The sequence below is a fragment of the Mobula hypostoma genome, chromosome 4 (assembly GCF_963921235.1).
Source record: "Mobula hypostoma chromosome 4, sMobHyp1.1, whole genome shotgun sequence".
Classification (NCBI taxonomy): domain Eukaryota; kingdom Metazoa; phylum Chordata; class Chondrichthyes; order Myliobatiformes; family Myliobatidae; genus Mobula; species Mobula hypostoma.
The window spans coordinates 101,284,817-101,312,338 of record NC_086100.1 but is presented as its reverse complement, the minus strand read 5'-3'; the positions used below and the strand labels follow the sequence as shown (position 1 = coordinate 101,312,338).

General features: G+C 40.2%; 1 protein-coding gene across 1 annotated transcript in view; it reads right to left on the bottom strand.

The window, feature by feature from the left end:
* The window catches only part of LOC134345972 (actin-binding LIM protein 2-like), a 409,808-nt gene that overhangs the window by 168,091 nt on the left and 214,195 nt on the right, over window positions 1-27,522 (bottom strand). The window contains exons 6-7 of the mRNA XM_063047314.1: window positions 24,429-24,522; window positions 8,095-8,182 (exon numbers count right to left, since the gene is read on the bottom strand). Coding sequence (XP_062903384.1) covers window positions 8,095-8,182; window positions 24,429-24,522 — 182 coding nt within the window. The remainder of the gene's footprint in view (window positions 1-8,094; window positions 8,183-24,428; window positions 24,523-27,522) is intronic.

Genomic DNA, 27,522 nt, shown 5'->3' with positions numbered 1-27,522 from the left:
CACACTCATCCTCTTGAAGCACTTCATCACAGCAGATGTGAGTGCTGCCAGTTGATAGTCACTGAGGCAGCAGCAATATGATTGCTGCCCTTTGAAATAGGAAGGAACGCAGACCACTCTGAAGCTGTCCTTGAGCACTCCAGAAGTTGATCAACACAGGTTTTCAGTACTCAGGCAAGTACACCTGATACCCTGAAGGATATTCTGACATTGGCTTCTGAGACAGAGTCATGGGGTCACCAAATACTGTGGGAATTTTCACAGGTGAAGTGCTATTCTTCCTTTCAAAGTGTGAATAAAAGGTGTGAAGTTGTTGGGGAGGATGGCAGTGTGTTCAGACGCAGTGACCACTCCATCTCTGGGTGTAATAGTTTGCCCATGTCCTCTACATTTTTGTTATGATCAGAAGATGCTGCTGGCTATTAAATACACTGTGCAAAGCAATTCCCTCTCGCTAGTGAACTGTTGGACTGCAGAGGAGCACTGCAGCTTGAGCTGATTGTGCACGTCATTGCCTGCTTCAGACATCTGCGGAAGGCACCACAGAAAACGATGCACAAGGAAATAAGCAAGCTGGAATCCAGGAGCGATTTAGATCAAAGCCCTTCATGCTGGCACTCCTGTCATTCTTACTGGCAAACATCCATTTATTTGAAAATCAACTGGACTACCTGCGCCTGAGACTGAACCAGCGAGAGACGAGGAGCTTCATGACTCCGTACCAGATGCAGCCATCCAGCTCAACGGTTTCAGCGTGTTTTGGGCTGACAGGATCCCAGTGATCTCAGGCAAGACCCATGGTGGCTGTATCCATATTCACATGGATAAGAATTGGTAGGTTGCTGAGAGTGGTTCAGGACGGTTTAAACCAATTTGGCAGGGGGCTGGGAACCAAAATGGTAGTGCTGAGGATGAGGTACATGGTTTACAAACAGAGGCCATGTGTAGTGAGACTCCTTGCAAGGAGAGGCTGACGATAGGGCAAAATTGCATGCAGTCAACAGGTGGAGATGCAACGTAAAAGGTAGACAAAATCAAAAAAGGTGAATACAAGATTGAAGGTGTATATTTGAATGTGCGCAGTGTACGGAATAAGGTAGATGAAGCACCGTCACAGATTGTCATGTATGATGTTGTAGGCATCATTGAATCATGGCTAAACGAGGATTATAGCTGGTAGCTTGATGTCCAAGGTAACAGGTTCTGTCGAAAGGAAAGGCAAGAAGGCAGAGGGGGAGGTAGTGCTCAGTTGGTAAAAAATTAAATCAAATCATTAGAATGAGGTGACATAGGGTCAAAAGTTGTTGAATCATTATGGATAGAGCTAAGGAACTTCAAGGGTAAAAAGACCCCAATGGGAGTTGTATACAGCCCCAAACAGTAGTAAGGATGTGGTCTGCAAATTAAAACAGGAGATAGAAAATGCATGCCAAAAGGACAATGTTACAATAGTCATGGAGGATTTCAATACACAGATACATTGGGAAAATCAAGTTGGTACTGGATCCCAAAAAGGGGAAATTGTAGAATGCCTCCGGGATGGCTTTATAGAGCAGCTTGTGGTTGAGCCCACTAGAGGATCAGCTGTTCTGGATTGGGTGTTGCGCACTAAACCGGAATTGATTAAAGAGCTTAAGGTAAAAGAACCTTTAGGAAAAAGTGAGCATAGTATGATTGAATTCACCTTGAAATTTGAGGAGCAGCTAAAGTCAGATGTATCAGTATTAAAGTGGAGTAACGGGAATTACAGAGGCATGAGAGAGGAGTTGGTCAGAACTGACTGGAAAAGAAAATTTGCAGAGCAGCAATGGCTGGAATTTCTGGAAGCAACACGGAAGGCACTGGATATATACATCCCAAAAAGCAAGAACTCTAAAGGCAAGATGACACAACTGCGGCTAATGAGAGAAGTCAAAGCCAATATAAAAACCAAAGAGAGGGCATATAGTAGAGAGAAAAGAATTCTGGGAAGTTAGAGGATTGGGAAGCTTTTAAAAACCAAAAGAAGGCAACTAAAACATTAAGAAGGTAAAGAAGGAATATGAAAGTAAGCTAGCCAATAATATTAAAGAGGATACCAAAAGTTTTTCAGATACGTAAAGTGTAAAAGAGAGGTGAGAGTGGATATTGGTCCACTGGAAAATGATGTGGGAGAGGTAATAATGGGGCATAAGAAAATAGTGGACAAACTGAATAAGTATTTTGTATCAATCTTCACTGTGGAAGACACTATCCATATGGTAGAAATTCCAGGTGTCAGGGGATCATGAAGAGTGTGAAGTTACCGTATGTAGGGTGAAAGTTCTCAGGAAACTGAAAGGTCTGAAGATAGATAAGACACCTGGACCAGATAGTGTACACCCCAGGGCTTTGGAAGAGGTAGCTGAGGAGATCGTGGAGGCATTAGTAATGATCTTTCAAGAATTACTAGATTCTGGAATGGTTCCAGAAGACTGAAAAATTGCAAATGTCACTCCATTCTTCAAGGAAGGAGAGAGGCACAAGAAAGGATAGAACATAGAACATAGGATAGTACAGCACAGTACAGACCCTTCGGCCCACAATGTTGTGCCAACCATTAAACCTTGCCTCCCATATAACCCCCCCACCTTAAATTCCTCCATATACCTGTCTCTTAAATTTCACTAGTGTATCTGCCTCCACCACTGACTCAGGCAGATTATTCGATGCACCAACCACTCTCTGAGTAAAAAACCTTCCTCTAATATCCCCCTTGAACTTCCCATCCCTTACCTTAAAGCCACGTCCTCTTGTATTGAGCAGCGGTGCCCTGGGGAAGAGGCGCTGGCTGTCCACTCTATCTATTCCTCTTAATATCTTGTATACCTCTATCATGTCTCCTGTCATCCTCCTTCTCTCCAAAGAGTAGAGCCCTAGCTCCCTCACAGGCCAATTAGCCTGACCTCGGTGGTTGGGAAGATGGTTGGAGTTGATAGTCAAGGATGTGGTTTTGGAGTACTTGGAGGCTTATGATAAAACAGGTCGCAGTCAGCATGGTTTCCTCAAGGGATTATCTTGCCTAACAATTCATTGTAGAGGTAACAAACAGGATAGACAAAGGACCATTGGTTAATGTTGTGTACTTGGATTTTCAGAAGGCCTTTGACAACGCGCCTTACATGAGGCTGCTTAAAAAGTTATGAGCCCATGGTATTATAGGAAAGATCCTAGCATGGATAAAGCTGTGAATGACTGGCAGGAGGCAAAGAGTGGGTATAAAGGGAGCCTTTATGCTTGACTGCTGGTGGTGTTCCACAGGGGTTTGTGTTGGCACTGATTCTTTTTATGGTATACGTTAATGTTTTGGATGTTTTGTTGCAAAGTTTGCAGATGATATGAAGAGAGTGTGAGAGCAGGTAGTTTTGAGGAAATAGAGAGGTTACAGAAGGACTTAGATTAGGAAAATGAGAAAAGAAGTGGCAGATGGAATACAGTGTTGGGAAATGTATGGCCATGCACTTCGGTAGAAGAATTGAAAGGGTTGATTATTTTCTAAATTGAGAGAAAATACAAAAAAACGAGGTGCAAAGGGACCTGGGAGATCCTTGTGCAGGATTCCCCAAAGGTTAGTATGCAGGTTGAGTCTGTGGTAGGGAAGACAAATTCAATGTTAGCATTCATCTCAAGAGGACTAGAATATAAAAGCAAGGATGACTAGCCAATAAAACAGGATACCAAAAGTTATTGCAGTTATATAAAGAGTAAAAGGGAGGTGAGAGTTGATATTGGACCACTGCTGGTGAGGTAGTAATGGGGAACAAAGATTGGAGGATAATCAATGTTGTTCTGCTTTTTAAAAAAGGCTCTAAACAGAAAGCAGGAAATTATAGGCTGGTGAGTTTGACATCAGTTGTGGGAAAGTTATTGGAAAGTATTCTAAGGGACTGGATATATGTATTTGGATAGACATGAACTGATTAAGTATAGTCAGTGTGACTGTGTGTGTGGTAAGTCATGTCTAACCAAACTAAAAGAGTTTTTCAAGGAATTTACCAGTAAAGTGGATGAAGGCAACGTGGTGGATGTTGTCTACATGGACTTTATTAAGAGATTTGACAAAGTACCACATGGCAATCTGGTCAACAAGGTTCACTCACTCGGCATTCAAGATGAGGTAGTAAATCAGATTAGACATTGGTTTTGGGGGGGAGAAGCCTGAGAGTGGTAGTAGAGGGTTGCCTCTCTGACTGCAGGCCTGGGGTGCCACAGGGATCGGTGCTGGGTCCTTTGTTGTTTGTCATCTATATCAATGAACTGGATTGTTGTGTCTGTGCAACTACATATCAATCAAATAAAAGCACACATGCAGGAGATGTCTTTAACTGGTATATTCACATTGTAGCGAGAGAGAGAGCAGATCAATGTGCATACATAGACAACAGATCAATGTGCATAGGTGTTATCAGTCTAAGGCTAAAGGCAGTCATTGCTCTACAAGAAATAGATCCATACATTACACTTCCTCTCCCTTTAGAATAATGTAACACAAAACTGTATATGTACAAAACATTCAATTTCCCTTTCACAAACCATATTCAAATAAACATGCTTTCACAATAGCGGTCCATAACTGATTTCACTATACTAAAGATTCAGTCTTTTGAGTGGCACTCTGTTTCTTTCAGATAGCACCTCTGGACTTGTGGAATAGCATCAGGTTTGGCTGGTGTCTTGTCAAAGACAACTTTCTCTCCTGCAGGTGTCACGTTGCTGTCAGTGACACGATTGTCACCGAGGGGTAAGTCCAGTGGCTGTAATGTGTCTGTCTTGCTGGATGTAGGCAACTCAGGTGTGTTCTTCGGTTGAGCATCTGGTACTCGGTCCACATGATGTCTCCATGTATGATCTCCAACACCCACTGTGTACATCAGCGGTCCAGTTCTTGTAACTATCCTACCAGGTGTCCATATATCTTCTTGGTAATCACACACTAGGACTTCCTGTTCAATCTCAAAGCTTCTTGCTGATTCACTTGGCAACTGGTTGAACTGTTTATTCTGCACTTCCCTCCATGGTTCTAGTTTCAAGAGGTCTATGTGAGATCTCAGATTCTTGCTTGTGAACAGCATTAGGAGAGTTTGATTTGTCATCGCATGAACAGAATTCTGATACACAGAAAGGAAATTGTCCACCTTGAGCCGTAGGAAAATGTCCTCCTTGTCCATAGCTTTAATGGACTTCTTAAAGGTTTGAATAAACCTTTCAGCTGATGCATTTCAGCTGACATGGAATGTTTGATGCCATTTTTTCTTCATGAATAGTCTAAACTCTTTTGATGTGTACTATGGTCCAATGTCACTCATAATTTGTTCTGGTAAACCATTTCTGGTGAAGATAGTCCTCAGAGTTGAAACAGTCTTTTCCAAGGTGGTTGACTTCATTGGAATGACCTCCGGTCACTCTGAATGAGCATCTACAGCAATCAGCAATCACAATGAGTCCATGAATCATCCAGCAAGGTCAATATGTACTCTTTGCTATAGTGATGACGGCCACTCCCACAGGTGTAACGGTGCCTGTGGGGGTGAATTTTGAACATCTTGGCATCTCAAACAGCTCTTGGTCAAATTTTCATCTATCTATCTATTCTCGGCCGCCACACATTGCTCCAGGCAAGACTCTTCATCTTGACTGTACCCACAGAGAAGTGTACTGAGGTTGTTACTATCACGAAACATATCCGACAGCTCTCAGGGAAGCAAGAACTGTACTACTCCACCATGAAGGCAAAACGGGAGCATTCTCAGAGAATATACAGCCACTTCTGTGATACCAGGGATACGAGGTGCATATGGCAGGGAATTCAGAGGATTACAGACTACAAGTCTACCTTGCTTGTCAGCGACCAGGATGCCTCACTCCCCAACCGGCTGACTGTCTTTTATGCCGGGTTTGATTTACAGAAGGAAGTGCTGACAAGGAAGGCACCTCTCATCCCAGGGGAGCAGACACTCTACCTACCTGAAGCTGAGGTGAGGAAGACCCTGGCCAGACTCAACCCATGCAAAGCAGCGGGGCCCGATAATATACCAGGTCAGGTTCTGAAAGACTGTGCTGCCCAGCTAACTGAGATGCTGACTGATATATTCAACATCTCTCTGTAACAGTCCACTGTCTCCTCAGTTTTCAAGGTGGCAACCATCATTCAAGTAGCAAAGAAGGCGACAGTAACCTGCCTAAATGAGTATCGTCTGTTGGCATTAACATCAACCATTTATGAAATTATTTGAGCGGCTGGTCGTAGAACACATTAAAGCCTTTCTCCCAGCTATATTGGACTCTTTCCAGTTCACTTATTGCCCAGATCGGTCCACTGATGATGCAATAGCCTCTGCCCTCCACTCTGTCCTGTGCCCTGGAAAAAAGGATCCCATATGCCAGACTGCTGTTTACAGACTTCAGTTTGGTGTGTAACGTTATCATACCCCCCCCCCCAAAAAAAAACTGGTGGGGAAACTGTCCTCGCTGGCCCTCAAAACTTCCCTCTGCAACTGCATCCTGGACTTATCAGAAAGGCCACAGTCAGCCCACGTGGGTAGCAACGTCTCTATTCCCACTATGCTGAGCACTGGCGCTTCCCAGGGCTGTGTACTCAGCCCACCTCTGTTCACACTGCTGACACATGAGTGAGTCACAGGATTCAGCTCAAGCCAAGTTTGCAGATGACACAACAGTGGTTGGTATCATCAACAACAATGATGAGTCGCAGTACAGGGAGGAGGTGGAGTGGCTGGTGGACTGGTGTGAGAAGAACAACACAAGTCTGAACATGGAGAAGACCAAGGGAATCATTATGGACTTCAGAAAGGTGCAGGTGAACCATCCCCCTCTACAAATATGTCTCCTCCATACAGAGAGTTAAGTGCACCAAGTTCACACCATGGATGACATCATTTGGTCCTTAATATCACCTCCCTGAACAAAGTGGCACAGTAGCGTCTCCACTTCCTCAGGAGATTGAGGCAAGCAAGGCTCTCCGCCTCCCATCTTAACTGCCTGCATATTATAAGAGCACTATTGAGAACATCCTGACAAGTTGCATCTCCGTCTGGTAGGGGAGCAGCAAAGCACTGGACCGGAGGTCCCTACAAAAGACTGTGAGAATGCCTGAGAGGATCATCGGAGTCTCCTTACCATCCACTGGGGACATTTAGCAGGTGAATATCAGTCTATAGGTTGTGGGAACAGTTCAGTCAAGTTAAGTTGAATGAAGTTATCCCCTCTGGGTCAAGAGCCTGATGGTTGATGGTTAACTAGGTATTATTAATTCATTATGAGTTAGGATCAAAGGAACATTTAGAAACCTTTCTCTGGTTTATGAGGGCTGGAGGCAAAACAATATGAAGATACTAAGGATAAGATTGCAGATCTTCAAATGTTCCAAAGATATTTTCCATCTGCCCTACCTTGTCTTTACCAGAACAGCTGCTACATCTTGATCTTGAAAATGCTCTTCCCTGAAATTCCTAGCTTTTCTGAACATGCATATTGTGCATGCCATGCCCTCAATATATTCAAAGGTACTTCACAGCCATTTAAATCCTTATGAACTATATATTGAACTATCAATCCCAAGTTTAATCCAAAGCAATAAGCAATTCCAAATTAGTATATCCAGATCACAATATCTAGAGGGCATCTCCGAAAAAAGCAAACCCCTGCCCAAAGAACAGCTATTAATGCGATCACTTTGAATGTCTCATCTCCTAGACCCAGCTGTGCAATCCACTAAACAGCAATGCAAAATGAATCCGTTTAAATTTTCATTTAATCCAGCAGACCAGAATTCCAGTTTTCATTTTTAATATCACTTCTATTTTATCAAATATTATTTTGCTCAATGATTTTTATCTAAACATATTAACTACTATATAAGTAAGGTTTTTCATTAACAAGTCTGAATTCTTATCATTAAGATGAATCACATTAAGCTGTAACTTTGAGTAACCTCACAGAACTCTGCTTATAAAATGAGCAGAATGCAAAGTTTTAAGGTTGCATTGAGCAGCCTAATTAAAGTATGAAGTAAAAAGTAATATAGATTGTCAAAAGTTCATTTATTAATTTTTATACCTTGCAGATACATTTCTTCCCCTTCTGCAAACATCTTCTCGCACCTGGCACATCGTGCACAGTCTGGATGATAATGTTTGTCTCCCGCCTAGAAAATAAATGAGGTTAATGGCTAATTTTATTAGTGTACTAATGTTTTGCAGATTGGTTCAAATTTCATATTAATTAACATAAATAATTATTTTATTATAATTTCAGCTTCTGTTCAGGTTTGAATAAATGTAGTGAGTCATTAGGTATATTTCATTCCCAATCTCTTCCACATGTCAAAAATGTCTCCAAAGATAAATATGAATTCTAATTTCATTTGTGCTAAACTCAACTTCTCTGTGCTCTACTTCACACCAAAGGCACCTCTACCAATCATTACACAAACTCTAGTACTGCTTTCTACAATATAATATCTTAATTCTGAGGAAAGTCTGGAGGTCAAAAGTCTGGAGGCCCAAGAAGGCAGTAGCTTTCTATTTTATCCACTACCTCCAGACATTGAAATTTCTCAAGTGACTTGAAAACTCTTTTTACTTGTGCTTTAATAGAAAATACACTGAGTGGTTTACAGTGCTTACCCTCTGACTTTGCTAGGCAGCCTTTGCTCAGTTAAGCAAACAAGTCTGGGGCAGGAACAAACTGCATGGAGACATCCTAACTTTAATCAAAAAAGTATTTTGTTTCCATAACACTATCCTTTGTTGGGTATGAATCATCAGTGTGGAGAATTTAGAAATTAACCCTGTAAGAAAATCAATGAATACTAAATACCTTTTAGACTCACTCTTTCATGTTGCTTTCATGTCTCAAAAGGATTTAACTGCCTTAGCAGTTGATCTGCTAATTCACATAAACATAAGCAATTTTTCAAAGGGCTGTCAAGTGATCTTTACCCACTAAAGAAAATGTAAGAATAACATTACTAAACTGTAATTTTCCACCAAGAAGCATTAATTATGATCAACTAGTTGACATTGAATATCCTGATATCTGTTTGTAAATCCAACATGATGTTGCAACTGATGTTTACCGAAAAGGCAATTGAAGTTAATATGAATTCTTGACATTAATTTCAATCCGTAATATTTGCTGCTTCTGTCAGCAGGGGTCAGAAACACTGCCCTGCCAAAAGGTTTCAGCCCGAAACATCGACTGTACTTTTTTTCCATAGAAGCTGCCTGGCTTGCTGAGTTCCTCCAGCATTTTGTGTGTTTTGCTCAGATTTCCAGTATCTGCAGATTTTATCTTGTTTGTTGGCGAACAATTAACCAGGTCACTGCAAGATGCTATTCAATACATTTCAGACGTTCATACCCTAATAATGCAGTGCGAAAATTCACTGCAGAACAAGAGGTAGCACACCTAACCACCTGCTCTGCTGCTGAGTCCAGCAGTGTCATAGAGTCACAAAGAGTACAGCACAGAAACAAGACCTTCAGCCCATCTAGTCCATGCTGAAATAACTTAAACTGCCTACTCCCATCGACCTGCTCCAGACCCATAATCCTCCATATCCCTACTATCCACGTACCTATCCAAACTTCTCTTAAACATTGAAATCAAGCCCGTATGCACTATTTGTGCTGGCAGCTCATTCCACACTCCCACAACCCTCTGAGTGAAGAACTTTCCTTTCATATTCTCCTTAAACTTCTCACTTTTCACCCTTAAGCCATGACCTCTGGTTGTAGTCCCACCCAGTCTCCAGTGGAAAAAGCCCGCTTGCATTTACCGTATCTATACCCCTCATAATTTTGCATACCTCTATCAGATCTCCTCTCAGTCTTCTTAAGTTCTATAGAATACAGTCCTAACAATTCAATCATTCCTTATAACTCAGGTCCTCCAGATGCAGCAACAGCCTTATAAATTTTCTCTGGACTCTTTCAACCTTTCTTACATCTTTCCTGTAAGTAGGGGACCAAAACTGAACACAATACTCCAAATTAGGCCTCACCAACATCTTATACAACTTCAACATAACATCCCATCTTCTGTACTCAATACACTGATTTATGAAGGCTAATGTGCCAAAAAAGTTCTTTAAGACCCTATCTACCTATGACGCCACTTTCAACGAATTATGGACCTGTATTCCCAGATCTCTATTTTCTACCACACTTCTCAGTGCCCTACTGTTCACTGTGTAAGACATACCCTCCTTGGGCCTACCAAAGTGCAAAATCTTACACTTGTAAGTATTAAATTCCATTGGAAATTTTTCAGTTCATTTTTCCAGGTGATGCAGATCCTTCTGCAAGTCATGATAGCCTTCCTTACTGTCCATTATACCCCCAATGGTGTCAATCACAAATTTGCTGATGTGGTTAACCACATTATCATCCAGATTGTTGACATAGATGACATCAACAAAGGACCCAGCACCTATCCCTTTGGTATATCACTAGTCACAGGCTTCCAGTCAGAGAGGCAACCCTCTGCAACCACTCTCTGGGATTTATTACCTTATTCTGTATGCCAAGTGACTGAATCTTCTTGACCAGCTTCTCATGCTGGACCTTTTTAAATGCCTTACTAAAGTCCATGTAGACAACATCCACAGCCTTGCCTTCATCCATTTTCCTGGTAACTTCCTCGAAAAGCTCTATAAGATTGGTTAGACATGACCTACCACACACAAAGTCACACTGACTATACTTAATCAGTCCATGTCTATCCAAATACTTATATATCTGGTCCCTTAGAATACTTTCCAATAACTTTCCCACAACTGATGTCAGACTCACCGGCCTATAACTTCCTGCTTTCTGGTTAGAGCCTTTTTTAAACAGCAGAACAACATTGCCTGTCCCCCAATCCTTTGGTACCTCTCCTGTCACTAAAGATGTTTCAAATGCCTTTGCTCGGGTCCCAGCAATTTTTGCACTTGTATCCCATAGGTCCAAGGAAACACCTTGCCAGGCCCTGGGGTTTTATCGACCCCGATTTGCCTCAGGGTAGCAAACACCTCCTCCTCTATTATCTGTACAAGGTCCATGAAGTTGATGCCACTTTGCCTTATTTCTACAAATCTCTATCCATCTCCCAAGTAAATACAGATGCAAAGAATGCATTTAACATCCTCCCCCATCTGTTTTGGCTCCACACATAGTTTACCATTCTGGTCTTCCAGAGGATCAATTTTGTTCCTTGAAATCCTTTTGCTCTTAACATACCTGTAGAAGCCCTTAGGATTTCCCTTCACGTTGTCTGCTAGAGCAACTTCATGCCTTCTCTTAGCCTTTCTAACTTCTTTCTAGAGTGTTCTCTTGCATTTCTTGTACTCCATGAGCACCTTATTTGTTCCTGCTTGTCTATACTCGCTATACACCTTTTTTTCCCCTTAACCAGGGCCTCAATATCTGCTGAAAACCAAGGTTCCCTACAGTTGCTATCATTACCTTTTTTTCTGATACCCACATATAAGCTTTGTACTCTAAAAAGAATTACTTTTTGAAGGCCTCCCTCCTTCCATGTACATCTTTGTCAGAAAACAATTGGCCTTTCTCCAATTTAGAATCTCAACCTGTGGACCAGACCTATCTCTTTGCATAATTACTTTGAAACTAATGACATGTGGTCAGTGATGGTAAAGTGTTCCCCTACACAAACTTCTATCACCTACCCTGTTTCATTATCTAATAGCAGATCCAGTATCGCACACTCTTTTGCATTGAAACTTCTACGTACTGATGAAACAATACTTTCCTGAACACATTTGACAAACTCTATCCCATCTAGTACTTTTACACTATAGGATTCCCAGCCAATATGTGGAATGTTAAAATAACCTGCTACAGTCTGTGATCTCTTCACAAATTTGTTCCTCTAAATCCCTACAGACTGTTGGGTGGTCTGTAATATAGCCCCATTACTCAGGTCATATCTTTCTAATTTCTCAGTTCCACCCATAACACCTCACTGGACAAGTTCTCCAGTCTGTCCAGATGGAGCACCACCATGACATTTTCCCTGACTAGTAATGCTACTGCTTCTCCTTTAATCCCTCCCACTCTGTCATGGCTAAAACAGTGGAACCCCAGAATACTGAGCTGTCAGTCCTGCCCCTCCTGCAACAAAGTCTCACTAATGGCTACAACATCATAATTCTAGGAGTTGATCCATGCCCAGAGCTCATCCGCCTTTCCTATGATACTTTCTGCATTGAAATATACACAGCTCAGAACACTAGTTGCACCATGTTCAACCTTTTGATACCTGACTTCATCTGAGGTGTTACCAACATCTACCTCCACATCCTCGCTACTAACTGTTCTGGCACTCTGGTTCCCATCCCCTTGCAACTCTAGTTTAAGGCCCACTATGCAGCGTTAACAAACTTTCCCGCTAGGGTATTAGCTCCCCTCCAGTTCAGGTGCAAACTGTCCCTTCTGTATAGGTCCCACCTTCCCTGGAAGAGAGCCCAACGATCCAAAAGCCCTCCCTCCCACACCAACACCTTAGCCACGTATGAAACTGTATAATCTTACTAGTTCTGTCCTCACTAGCACATGGCACGGGTAGCAATTCTGAAATCACAACTCTGGAGGCCCTGCCATTAAACTTAGCACCCAATTCCCTGAGCTCCCTATGCAGAACCTTGTCACTATTCTACACGTATCATTGGTACCTACATGGACCATAACCTTCGGCTGTTCACTCTCCCACTTAAGAATGCTGAGAACTTGATCCGAGATATCCCGGGCCCTGGCACACAGGAAGCAACATACCATCTGGGAATCTCATTCTCGCCACAGAACCTCCTGTCCATTCCCCTAACTAACGAATCCCCTATTGCTACAGTGTGCCTCTTTTCCCCCCTTCTCTTCTAAGTCACAGAGCAGAAGCACATAGCATAGACTCTTTATTTGAAAGTGGTTAACAACTTTCATTAAAAGGGTCAGTGAAGCTAAATGATTAAATTGGTTTCTTTCTCTAAATTAATATTAATATTTTAATTAGTTTATATTAATTTGTACAGGTGTCCCCCGCCTTTCGAACATTCGCTTTACGTAACTTCACTGTTATGAAAGACCTACATTAGTACCCTGTTTTCGCTTTCAGAAGGTGTTTTCACTGTTATGAAGAAAGGCAGCGCACGATAAAAAATCAGCGCGTGATAAAAGGCAGCGCGGGCCCCGAGCAGCCGCTCTCCCCCGGATTCGGAACGGCATTGCTTTAACACATTGCACTGAGCAGCCGTTAGCAAGATGAGTTCTAAGGTGTCAGAAAAGCCTGAAAGAGTAAGGGTGTTACACTTAGCGTAAAACTAGACATAATTAAGCGTTTCGATCGTGGTGAACGAAGCAAGGACAAAGTGAGTTTGGCTTGTGGAAGTTGACGAAGATGATGTTGAAGAGGTTTTGGCATCCCATGACCAAGAACTGATAGATGAAGAGCTGATGCAATTGGAAGAGGAAAGGATAACAATCGAAACCGAATGCAGAAAGTGAAGCAACTGCGTGAGATTTTCACTACAATGATAAAGTACGACTTTAATTTTGAAAGGGTACATAGGTTTAGGGGATATTTGCAGAATGGTTTGAGTGCTTACAAACAACTGTATGATAGAAAAATACGCGAGGCTCAGCAATCAAGCAAGCCTTCCACATCAGCCACAGCAGACAACGAACTTCCACCTTCGACATCGAGGCGGGCAATCATAGGAGAAGATGAGCTGCCTGCCCTGATCGACAACGAGATGACACCCCTGTGTCCCACCACCCCAACACCCAGGCCCCGGACAGATACTGTACCGATTCGCGAAGAACACAGCGGTAACCGGGAGGCACACAGCACGTCTTAAAGAAAAAAGCCGAAATAAACATGCTAATTAATTAGGTGCTGCCTAGCACGTAATTGTCGGCCTAGATCAGAGGCGATGCAATTGGCAATCGCCTCTGGTCTGCGCCGACATTCACGTGTCAGGCAGCACCTAATTAATTAGCATGTTTATTTCAGCTTTTTTCTTAAAGATGTGCTGGGTGCCTCCCGGCTACCGCTGCGTTCTTTGCGGCAATGTATCGGTCGGCGGCCCGGAGTGTGGGGGCCACTGCACCACCCAAGCTCCGATGACTCAGTCTAACACACCATCATCAGTGTGCTCGGCGCTGTTTTCCCAATTCCAGTAAGTGATACTACACTGTACATTCATTATTTCTACTTTACATAGGCTGTGTATTTTTACGTGTTATTTGGTAGATTTGGCAGCTTCATAGTTTAAAGGTTACTGGAGAGCACGTTTATGCCAACAGCGCTTGCATGAGATTTTCGCTATGGAGATCTGTGCAGGCAATGGTTGTAGAGAAGTATTTCTACTTTATATAAGCTGTGTATTTATCACATCATTCCTGCTTTTACTATATGTTACTGTTATTTTAGGTTTTATGTGTTATTTTGCATGATTTGGTAGGTTATTTTTGGGTCTGCGAACGCTCACAAAATTTTCCCATATAAATAAATGGTAATTACTTCTTTGCTTTATGACATTTCGGCTTACAAACCGTTTCATAGGAACTCTCTACCTTCGGATGGTGGGAGAACCTGTATATCAAAAATGTATTCATAATTTTAAGAAATATTTTTAAAAATTAAATATTTTGTAACTATTCCTAATTACATCTGCTAACCAGAGATACTTAGAAAAAGTAGAAAAGGTGTGGCAGGGTCTTAGCATCAGGCAATAAAAGTTTGTCACTGTGCCTACTGTCATGGTGCGGCAAAAGTCTTGAGCTGAAGAAGAGCTCTTAAATTATGACTTTTTATGATTGGTTACAATGTTGCTCTTAGTCCAGACAGATATCAGGAGATTCAGAGGGAGTTGACAGACATACCAGAGAGAAGAGGTTGCAGGTGGTTGTAAATGGGAGAATGAAATGGAAAGAGAAAAACTGATATTGACCTCACAGGCTGAATGACTTCATTTTGTGTTGGAAGGAAATACAAAAATCTTCACTGAAGTTTTGGACAAAAAGAAGAAAGATTCTTAACTATTTTTAGGGTTCTTAATAATTCTCACCTGCACATTAGGGGGAATATACAGTGGCCAATTAAAGTACCAACAAATACGTTTTGGAATATGAGAGCAAACTGGAACATCCAGAGGAAGCCCATGTAATCACAGAAGGAATGTGGAAAACTCCATAAAGCAGATTACAGGACTGAACCCAGGTCCATGATGCTGTGAGGTCGCAAGCTCTACTAGCTGCTCTACTATGTTGCTGTTTTGACAAATTAAATAAACTTAGTTGAGTAGATTAAGTCAAAAATAAAAACCTTGATGAAATATTTTGTGCCCTTTCATAATCCAAAAATGGAAAATATCCTCAAAATCAACCTATTATAGAAACATAGAAACATAGAAAATAGGTGCAGGAGTAGGCCATTTGGCCCTTCGAGCCTGCACCGCCATTTATTATGATCATGGCTGATCATCCAACTCAGAACCCAGCCTTCCCTCCATACCCCCTGACCCCTGTAGCCACAAGGGCCATATCTAACTCCCTCTTAAACATAGCCAATGAACTGGCCTCAACAGTTTGCTGTGGCAGAGAATTCCACAGATTCACCACTCTCTGTGTGAAGAAGTTTTTCCTAATCTCGGTCCTAAAAGGCTTCCCCTCTATCCTCAAACTGTGACCCCTCGTTCTGGACCTCCCCAACATCGGGAACAATCTTCCCGCATCTAGCCTGTCCAATCCCTTTAGGATCTTATACGTTTCAATCAGATCCCCCCTCAATCTTCTAAATTCCAACGAGTACAAGCCCAGTTCATCCAGTCTTTCTTCATATGAAAGACCTGCCATCTCAGGAATCAATCTGGTGAACCTTCTTTGTACTCCCTCTATGGCAAAGATGTCTTTCCTCAGATTAGGGGACCAAAACTGCACACAATACTCCAGGTGTGGTCTCACCAAGGCCTTGTACAACTGCAGTAGTACCTCCCTGCTCCTGTCCTCGAATCCTCTCGCTATAAATGCCAGCATACCGTTCGCCTTTTTCACCGCCTCCATCAAAACAAAAATTAAGGCTTCTTAATGACAGAAGAGGCAGCAACCCTCCAAAGGAAATATTGAGTCTCCAGGAATTAATCTTTGCTATTGAGCACACAACACAAGAGAAGATCACAGTGGAAATTAAGATGTGTATTCATTTTATTTTCACTGAAGACTTCTCAAGTGGCAAGGCCACTTCTCCTAATCTGATCAAGCTACTAATAAATGAGAGGGGTATTAATCAATCTTGATCCATAAGACCATTAGGCATAGGACCTGAATTAGACCCTTCAATACATCAAGTCTGTTCCATCATTCAATCATGGTTGATTTATTTTCCCTCTCAACCTTATTCTACTGCCTTACTAATCAGGAACCTATTAACCTAAGTCCTTCAGTAGTTTATCCAGTCATAGCGCCATGGAAGATTGTATGGCCTGACATAGAGTGGCATTTGTTAGAGGTTAAAAAGGAAAGGAAAATATAAAACTGATTTGGTAAGTGCATTTAACTGTCATGTGATGGAAAAGTATAGTGATTATACTCAGATTTACATGGATGGTGCTAAGGAACCTGAAACAGGACTGACAAGATTTGGGGTGGCTATACCAGCAAAAGAAATTGGAATTAGCAGAAGGACATCTAATAAGTTGGGGGTGTATACAGTGGAGATGCTGGCAGTGTTGGTTGCGTTGCGATGGGTGGAGAAAGCTAGACAAGTCAAAGTGTTGGTATGCTCAGATTCATCCACTGTTCTAGCAAGTTTAAGGTCTTTTCACTCAAACAGTCGGCAAGATGTACTTTATGAAGTCCTTTAGTCAATCACAAGAATTGCAAATCAGGGAGGTCAGGTAAACTTTCTATGGGTTCCAGCACATGTAGGGGTGAAGGGGAATGAGAGGGTGGATGAGTTGGCAAAGAGGGCGTTAAAGAAAGAAAATATAGAAATGCACATTAGTATCAGTAAAGCAGAGGTTAAGTGTGCAATCTGGGAAAAAAATCAACCAAATGTGGCAAGAAAGATGGGACAGGGAGGGGAAAGGGAGGCCTTTATATCAAATACAAAAAAGTGTTGCAGGTACTAGGGTAGGTAGTTGATACAGAAGAGAGGAAACTGTGTGGACTAGGTTAAGGCTGGGGCACTGTGCATTAAACAAAACATTGAAAATGATAGGGAGGAGGACTTCCGGGTCATCAAGGGAATGGCGGCGTAAGGAAAAGGTCTCTCGACAAAAAAGAAGGTAAACTGCCCCAAAATCGAATTTAGACAAATACTTAATATTGCATAACTATATTAATAAAAGGGGCAAGGATGATGTCTAAGAACAAGAATAAAAAGTCCGCTTCGAAGGCTGATAAACATAAAGAGACGCAGCAAGGTGACGGGCCTAGCTCCCCCACGGCAAGCCAGGACGGAGATAATGAGGGGGAATCGGTGACTCTGTCTTTGATTCTCAGAGAGATTCGCGAGTTCCGACAAGATAACAGCAAACAGCTGGAAGATATTAAAGGAGAAATAGTAAACACTAACTCGCGGATAGATGAAGCCGAAGCGAGGATTGTTGGAATTGAAGAGAAGCTACAAAACGCCGAGGAAGTGATAGCAGAAATGCTGAAGCTACAAGACCAGCTCCAGTGGAAGCTAATAGATCAAGAAGGCCGCTCGAGAAGGGAAAATGTGAGGATTTACGGAGTTCCCGAAGGAACCGAAGGTAAACCCGGATTGATGATTCCCTTCGCAGAGAAGCTGCTTAGAGAGAACCTTGAGACCTACAGATAGAAAGGGCTCACCGCGCGTTGGCACCACAGCCCCCGGCAGGCGCCCAGCCCAGATCGATTCTGATCAGATTTCTCAGTTACAGAACGAAGGAAGAGGTGCTTAAAAGAGCATGGCAAAAGAAAGGTTTCATGTGGAACAACTGCAAAATCAGTCCACGACTACGCACCGGGGATTCTTGCCAGACGGAAGGAATATACGGAAACACGGAGGGTCCTGAAGGAAAACAACATCAGATTCCAGACCCTTATCCAGCTCGGCTGAGAGTCTTTTACGACGAAGGGACAAAAACTTACGCTACTGTGGAGGAGGCAACGTTGGACCTGGCAGACCGGGGACTACCTATTAAAGTTATCACCCAACTGGAGTCGCTACTCGAGAGGATTCGGCAGAAGTCGTGGCAGTTAGTGGGGCGAGGACGCTCCACTCGAACCAGAGTGTCAGACTACAAGGAAAAGCTGCAAATATTCAGACGCGAATGTACAGAGAATACAGATTAATTAAGAGAAATGACTGAAAAGAGTAAATCAGACTTAAAAGTAAAATGAAAACTGGTAACTGAAAATAATCTAGGCGGAATAACTTGAATGATAGCAATATGGTCGAGACATAAATAGGAGAAAATTCTCTATGATTATTCAAACTGCTGAGGGCCCTCTAACACAGGGTGAAGATAGAGGTTATCCCTCTGAACTGAGGCGGGTCAGTGCTCAGGCCTCACTGTGGGAAGTCGGGAAAAATTTTCAAATGTTATACGTTCAGAAATGTCTAGGGTGTGGTTATATGTCTTGGTTTACTGTTGAGAAGGGATTGCTTACTGTTTGGTTAGAAAAGGAGAGTGCTTTTTTTCTACTAGAGAAAAATGCAAACTGAATTGGTAAAAATAATTTCCTATAATGTTAATGGGGTTTTGAATCCAATTAAAAGAAATAAGATTATGTCTAAATTGAAAAAAGAGAGGGTACAAATAGCTTTCCTCCAGGAAACACATATGAGCCAATCTGAACATGGAAAATTAAAAAGAATGGGCTTTAAGCATATATTTTATTCATCATATAAATTGAGTCACAAAAGCTACTTTAATATCAAGTACTCTTAATTATGAACATATTTCAGAGACTAGAGACAAAGAAGGACGGTTTGTAAAAATCACAGGAACAATAGAAGGTACAGAAATAACATTGCTGAATGTTTATGCTCCTCCAGGTAGTGAATGGTCATTTTATAGACACATTTTTGACCTAATGGTCAGTTCTCGAGGGGTAGTAATTTGTGGAGGGGATTTTAATATTAGATTAAATCCTATATTAGATTCTTCAAGAATAGTTACTCAGAATAAACCTCTGACTTGGAAAGTGAATTCATTGATGGAGGAGTTGGGAATTATAGATGTCTGGAGGGAATTACACCCTACTAGTAAAGATTATACATATTACTCTTTCCCTCATTCAGCCTATTCAAGGATAGACTATTTCTTTATCTTTAATACAGATAGACTCAGGATAAAAAAACTGTAATATTGCAACAATTGATCTGTCGGATCATAGCCCAGTCTCTATGTCTCTAATCCTGGAAAGGAAAATGAGGAAAACACTATGGAGGCTAAACTCACATATACTCAATAACCCGAAAGTAATGGAGAGATTAAGGGGAGAAATCAAAGAATATCTAGACCTTAATGACACGGGAGAAACATCACCAGTGATATTATGGGATACATTGAAAGCTGTACTGAGAGGGAAAATTATTTCCATTATTACTCACATGAAAAAAATCAATGCACAAAAATTAGCAGACCTTCAAGGAAATTTAAAACAACTTCAAGTTGTAGATAGCAACAAAAGTAATTCAAATCGAAAACAGGAAATTAGGAAATTGCAAAGTGAAATTGATGATATTTATACGTTGGAAACTCAAAGAAATTTTCTTTACCTGAGACAAAAGAATTATGAAGTAGGAGGTAAATCAGCTAGATTATTAGCATATAAATTACGAAAACAACAAGCAGACAATACAATTCATAAAATAAAGAATCCAAAGACAAAGCTTGTGGAGAGTACAATAGGGAAAATTCAAGAGAGTTTTGAAACATATTATCGAGAGCTGTACTCCCAACCCCGGGCCCCCAATGAGCCCTATATAGACAGTGTATTGAATTTTTTAGATCTACCTAAACTTACAGATTTACAAAATGAAAGTTTATTAGAACCAGTAACTGTCAAAGAACTGAACATGGCCATCTCTAGGTTAAAGGCTGGAAAGTCCCCGGGTTCTGATGGGTTTACCTCAGAGTGGTACAAGTCCCTGAAGACACAGTTAGCCCCATTACTACTTAACACCTTTAATTGGATCTTGCAGAGAGGAGAAACTCCACCTTCCTGGAGAGAAGCGATTATTTCAGTTATTCCTAAAGAGGGTAAAGATAAACTAGAATGTGGCAATTATCGGCCAATTAGTGTTCTTAATTTAGATTACAAACTATTTACATCTATATTAGCGCGCAGATTGGAAAAGCTTTTACCTGGCCTAATCCATTTAGACCAGACTGGATTTATTCAACAAAGACAAACACAGGACAATATAAGGAGAACTCTGCACATATTAGAACAGGTTAATAAGAATGAGACAGAGACAATGGTAGTAGGATTGGACGCTGAGAAAGCTTTTGATTCGGTTAGTTGGGCATTCCTATACAGAGTGTTAGGAAGATTCAGCTTTCAAGAAAGGTTTATTAAAGTAATTCAGACTCTATATGACAGCCCTACAGCCTGAATTAAGATAAATGGGGACCTCTCTGACTCCTTCATTTTAGAGAGAGGCACTAGCCAGGGATGCCCAATTTCTCCTCTCCTTTTTGCGCTATATATTGAACCACTTGCCCAATTAATAAGACAGAGCGAAATCGTAAAAGGTATCAAGGTGGCAGGGATTGAACAGAAAGTGGCGTTATTCGCAGATGATGTTTTGGTCTATCTGAGTGAAGCAGAAAAATCATTTATAGGATTGTTTACACTGTTGGATGACTTTGGGAAAATATCAGGTTATAAAATAAGTGTAAAGAAAACGCAGGTTATGTCCCTAAATTATACACCATCCAAAAAATTGCAGGATACATACGATCTTAAGTGGGAAGCTAAATCATTAAAATATTTAGGAATAACCCTGCCGAAGGATCTTTCAACACTGTCACAGGTAAATTATGGGTCATTAATCTCAGAGATAAAAGCAGATATGCATAGATGGAATCTTATCTCCTTTTTAAGTTTAAATTCATGGATAAATACTATAAAAATGAATTTTCTTCCTCGGTTATTGTATCTTTTCCGTACTTTACCGGTGGAGGTGGATGATAATCAATTCAGGGAATGGGACAAATGGATTTCCCGCTTCATTTGGCAAGGAAGGAAACCTAGAATTCAATATAACACCTTACAGTTAGGGAAGGAAGGAGGAGGTATGGTTCTTCCTTGCCTGAGAAATTATTTTTATGCCTCACAGATAACTCCTCTGTTATATTGGTGTAATAGGGAATATAAGGCTAGATGGAAGGAAATAGAATTTGGATTAGTTGACAGTTTTCCTCTTCAGGCCTCAATAGCTGACAAAGGATTGATGGCCCAGTTGGAAAAATTTAATAATGCTTGGATAAATCTTACATTAAAAGTATGGCAGAAGGTGGTTAATTCATGTGGAATTAATAACATGTTAAAACTTTTTAGATGGTGTGCATATGATACCGAATTCCTTCCCAACAGAGGAGATAAAAGATTTGAGCTATGGATAAAGAAAGGTCTTACAACCTACCTCTCATTTATAGATAAAAGAGTATTACAAAGTTTCCAAATCCTGCAGGACAAACATGGCCTAGAACATAATGACTTTTTTAGGTACCTTCAAATACGAAACTATGTTAACCAGAGTTGTAGATATACAGACCTATCAAAAGTAGAATTAGAATTTTTCAAGATTCTGAATTCGGCTTGCAGTTCAATACCTAGTAAATCAGTTTCTCGCCTATATAATGCACTCTCCCACGCTAAAAATGTAAATACACTGTATATTAAAGAGAAGTGGGAGAAAGAAGCGGGGTTGGTACTTTCAGAGGAGGCTTGGGGGAAAATCTGCAGCTTTCAATGGTCCTCGACTAATTCTTTGACTTGGAGAGAACAATGTTGGAAAAACATTATAAGATACTTCAAGACCCCATATCAGGAAAAATATAAAGATACAAATGTGATGTTTTGGAGAAGGTGCGGCTCCAAGGAGGCGAATCATTTTCATATTTTCTGGGATTGCCCTAAATTAAGTCTATTTTGGGAAGGTATTCATAGAACATTAGTTAAGGTACTTAGGTCCCAGATACCTCTGAACTTTGAGACGCTCTATTTGGGGCATGTATTGTTCCTTGAACAGAAGGAAGATATAAAGTTGCTGCAGGCCCTCTTAGCGGCAAGTAAGAAATCAATCACTAGAAAATGGCTAAATCCAATACCACCTACATTAGAAGATTGGTACGAAATTATCTTGGAAATATTTAAAATGGAAAAGTTGACTTACTCCCTGAGAACTCAAAAAGAAACATTTTATCAAATCTGGAATAAATGGATTGAATATATAACCCCAATGCAAGCAGACTTTAGATGACTCTCCTAATGATTTATATTGCTCTTCTCATCAACACAGTAATATTGCTAATGTAAACACCCCTAGTCTAAATGTTTGTTTTTTTTTTGGAAAATAGAGAATTAACACAAGTAAAGGGAAAGATTTGGGAAAGGGATAAAAAAAAATGAAAAAATTAAGTAAATAAGTACATAGGGATTGGATAATTATGTCTTCGGGCAGGAACAAGCATGAACAAATTGGGATATACACACCTACAATGGTTGGTATATAGGCTTGTATGCAACATTTTGGACCAGTGGAAATGGTCCAGAAGGGTTGTATGGAAACTATTATTACCATTTTTCTTAACAACTAATTTCATTACTTAGCCTAATAGGTTAGATTTACCACAGTACATAATTATCTATTTAAATGTTTATTTTCCTTTTATATCATCTCAATGTGTACTTAAGAATGTATAAATAATTGTAGTTTTATACATATAAAAAAATGGAAAAGGTTATATGTGTGAAAAAAAGTACATGATAATTGTGAATTCCTTATCCAAATAAAAATAAAATTAAAAAAAAAAGAAAATGATAGGGAAACACCAGACAGGATTGTGTAAGGAATGTCAAGAAGAGGAGTCATTTCTGAGTTGCTTCAAGTATGGGATACAGAGAGAGATGATGAGAATTAATCTAAAGGAATTGGGGGTGCAGGAATTCACATTAAAAGGGTTTCTGAGCATGGGTGAGCGAGCACAGGTCAGGGTATTTTTAGCTTTCTTAAGGGATACAGGGGTTTTTTATAGGATATGATGGATAAGCAGGAATAGGGTACTAGGATGGCCAAAGATGGGAGGATAAAGTGTAGGTTAGGGTATGTGTATGTGCGTGATTGGGTGAAGGGATTTAGAATGTAAGAATACACTCCGGAGCAGAAGGTGGCAGTAATGCACCATAAAGCTGGGTGCCAACCACCGTAAAACAAGACGGAGAAGAAGAAGAAGAACCTATCAACCTCTGCTTTAAATATACCCAATGACGGCCTCCAGAGCCATCTGTGGCAATGAATTTCACAGATTCACCACTCTCTGACTAAAGAAATTTCTCCTTATCGCTGTTCTAAATGGAAGTTCTATTCGGAAAGTGCGTATTGGAACCAATATCCACTCCATCTAGGCCTTTCAACATTTGATAGGTTTCAATGAGATGCATTGATCAACGTCTGGTGAGTGAATGTGCAGCTGAGACAGGCTATTAAGAGGTCTCTCCAAACAGAGAGCCTGTGTTTTTCCAACTGAAAATGTCATTGTTCACAATGACTAAGATCAGACATTTGTGAAATCCCAGACACATTGACGCTGCAAGTAATACCAAGAGGGAAGCCGGCCAATTTTAAGTCAGAAGACATCCCCTGAAAGAATTTTAGCCACATGAAGGAAGGATGCAAACTATTTAACAGTGTGCATGTTGAGAAGGACAAGAACAATCATAGTCTGACAGCACTGAACTGTGAAAATAAATTTGTCACTTTGATTAATGTTTGCTGGTGAGACGTAGACTTGGAGGGAATGTGACTAAATGACTTAAAATTATTAAGAATCAAGCAAGGTGCAAGTAAACAGTTTGCTTGAAATAACATGGCTGGGAATTACCAAGGCCATCTCTGCAGATTTAAGACACCGAACGCCCCTTGTCTACTTTTCTCAGAGGGCCAAATATTATCAAATATAACTGTATTCAGCTCCAATATTTGAGTGACATCTAATCTAACATAACCTTGAGAGGAAAAAGTTAAGACTGATCTCCATTTCAATAGTTTCTCATCCTATATTGTATATCTAAAAATAATCCAGGCCTGTGTATTCAAATAAGGAGAGGAGAGAAAGGAAGAGCAATTTAGGTAAACAAGAAAAAATATAATAACTGTAAAATAAATAAACATACCATATTAATTCTTACCTCCAATACACTGCCAGTAATAAATTTTGTACAGCGTTCACATTTGATTCCAAACTGGGAATGATAATCAGCCTCACAGTAAGGATTCCCATCTCTGCAAAAGGAGCATTTTGTTATATTTTTCACCTGCAATTATAGCATTTGTACTTGTTATAGAGCTAAAGAGAGTAATTCAAACAAGTGGTGAAATACTACCCAACAAACCCACACCTCTGCCATGCTGGGCAACGATTTCCCCTTTGTGAAGTTTAAACATGCTAAATAACTTATTGGTAATCCTTATTGAATATCTTTAAAAATTCTTAAAACGAACAATGGAGGTCTTACCTTTAAGGAGACATCTAATTAGTAGTGGCAACGAATTTATCATAAAAGGAGATCTGCTCAAAACCAACAACTCTGAGGGACTTTTTTATATGAAAAACATTACCATACAAGAGCAACAAATTATTCTTCTTCCACAAAATATACATTTCTGTGACACCGAATCACTAGTCCGTCAATTGATGATTTTATTATTTTGCAGCTGATATTGATAGCCTGATAAAATTTATGGAGGCATAACTTTTATTCTAAGAAGAAAGCAAATATTTATTTGTGCACTAGAATATTTTAGGGACCAATGGTTACAGTTCAAACGTGTAACAGCAATCATGAAATTAGCTACTTAGCCCCACTCTCTGAACTACCACTATTCATTGAATATTTTCTCGTAAACTAAATAACAATTATACAACACTTATAAATGGTAAAAATGTTTTGCATAGCTCAGAATTGTCAATTATTTTGTTACAGAAATTTGTCCCGAAATTTATAACATTTTTGTCCTTTGTTTATTTGTCCAATGATGCAAATCAGATAACTGCTTTATGTTAAAGTAACATAAAGATACCTACTTCTAGAAATTAATTTATCAGTGCATAATCTAAATCAAACCTGATGGATTCCCAGCTTTACTTTCAGCCAATAGTGTATTAATATGGTGTACACTGCGACACTAAATACTGTATGTTATACTCTGAAATGAAAACTGTAATTGTGTTTTAGAATTGAATCTCAGGATTATGGTTATACTTAATGAATATTCCTTTCATAAGTTATTTTTCCTTCAGCTTACTCGGAAGCTTCTGTTCAGACAGATCTCAGCACTTGTATATGAAACTACAACAAAATAATGCATGTTTATTATACAATATGCACTTAAAAACCAAGCCTCTGTGCCACATAGTGAACATACAGATAACCATAAAACATACCTTAATAATAGCACATTAAATCTGTACCAAGTTCAGCTGCTAAACCTGGAAAGTTTAAAGATTTGAAGGGTAAGGTAATAATGTACGATTTTATTGTGCTGTGGTTTTACATTAAAAGCTCTTCAGCAAACATTATAGTTGACATTTTGAGGGGAAGAGAGTGAAGGCAGAAATGAATTATGCTCAGAGAGAGTATCATTTTATGTGAATAAAACTGAAAATGATGAAGGTGATTTTTAATTTCATCTGGCTGTAATGTAGTGATAAACCAAAACTAAAAAATTCAAATCAGGTCCTCTAAGTAACATGTGCCAACCACCTCTCTAGTTTAGCACCCATATTCAGGGTGGTACGGTAGCATAGTGGTTAGCACAACGCTTTACAATACCAGCGACTCGGGTGCAATTCCCGCCGCTGCCTGTAAGGAGCTTGTACATTCACCCTGTGACCACATGGGTTTCCTCTGGGTGTTCCGGTTTCTTTGCACAATCCAAAGACGCACTGGTTGGTAGGTTAATTGGTCATTGTAAGCTGTCCTGTGATTAGGCTAGGGTTAAATTAGGGATTGTTGGGCAGCAAAGCTCAAAAGCACAGACGGGCCTATTCCACACTATATCTCAATAAATAAATTAAATATAATAAATATCACTGTGTTAAAAATGACCCCAATAAGTTTCTTTGGTACAATTTTTATTCAGTATGTTCCATGTAGCCCATTTGTAATTCTATGCCAAGTTGTGCTATTCATCACTTATGCCCACTGCACCAGTCCACTTCACTTTAATCAATCTATTAAATAGGACACACATATTATAATTAATATTTGTCAATATTCCACTGAAGGGTTTATATCTGAAAGACTACCTGGGATGATCTTTTGCTAGATAGCTCCTGCCCTTTCAACATCAAATTTTGGGGTTATGTGCTACACAAATTTCTGGCTTTCAAATCATCAATTCCCTACCTGATCCATCAAATATATCTTTTTGTTCATGCGTCTGATGCCTTAGACCAATATTCAACCAACTAAATAAATCTGTACAGTGTACCACTTAAACAAAATTGTAGCCGTGGTATCTTTGATAACCATGATGTCCATGATTTTACCTTCAGCAAACACCAAGAGGGATGTATGTCTTGACATCCATTCTTCTCTTCTTCATCTCACTCATTACACCATGAGATAGAAGCAGAATTAGGTCATTCAGTCCATCGAGACTACTCTGCCATTTGATCATGAATAATTTATTTTCCCTTTCAACCCCATTCTCCCTGTAACTTTTGATATCCTTACTAATCAAGAAGCTATCAACTTCCACTTTGAATACACTCAGTGGACACTTTATTAAGTACACCTGTACCTGCTTGTAATCCAAATATCTAGTTAGCCAACTGTTCATTTATAGTTCAAACCAAACATCAGAATAGGTAAAAAAATGTGATCTAAGTGACTTTCATCATGAAATGATTGATGGTGGCAGATGAGGTGGTTGGAGTATCTCGGATATTGCAGATCTCCTGGGATTTTCATGCACAACAATCTCCGGGGATTTTCAAACACAATGGTCTCCAGAGTTTACAGAGAATAGTGAAAATACCAACAAAAGAAACATCTAGCGAGCGACAGTTTTGTGAGTGAAAATGCATTGTTAATGAGAGAGAGGTCAGACTGATTCCAGCTAACAGGAAGGTGACTGTACATCAAATAAATACGTATTACAAAAGTGACGTGCAGAAGAGCAACTTCTGAACACATAACCTTGAATTGGATGGACTGCAGCAGCAGAAGACCACATCAGGTTCCATTAACCTACATAAAGTGGTCACTGAGCCTATGG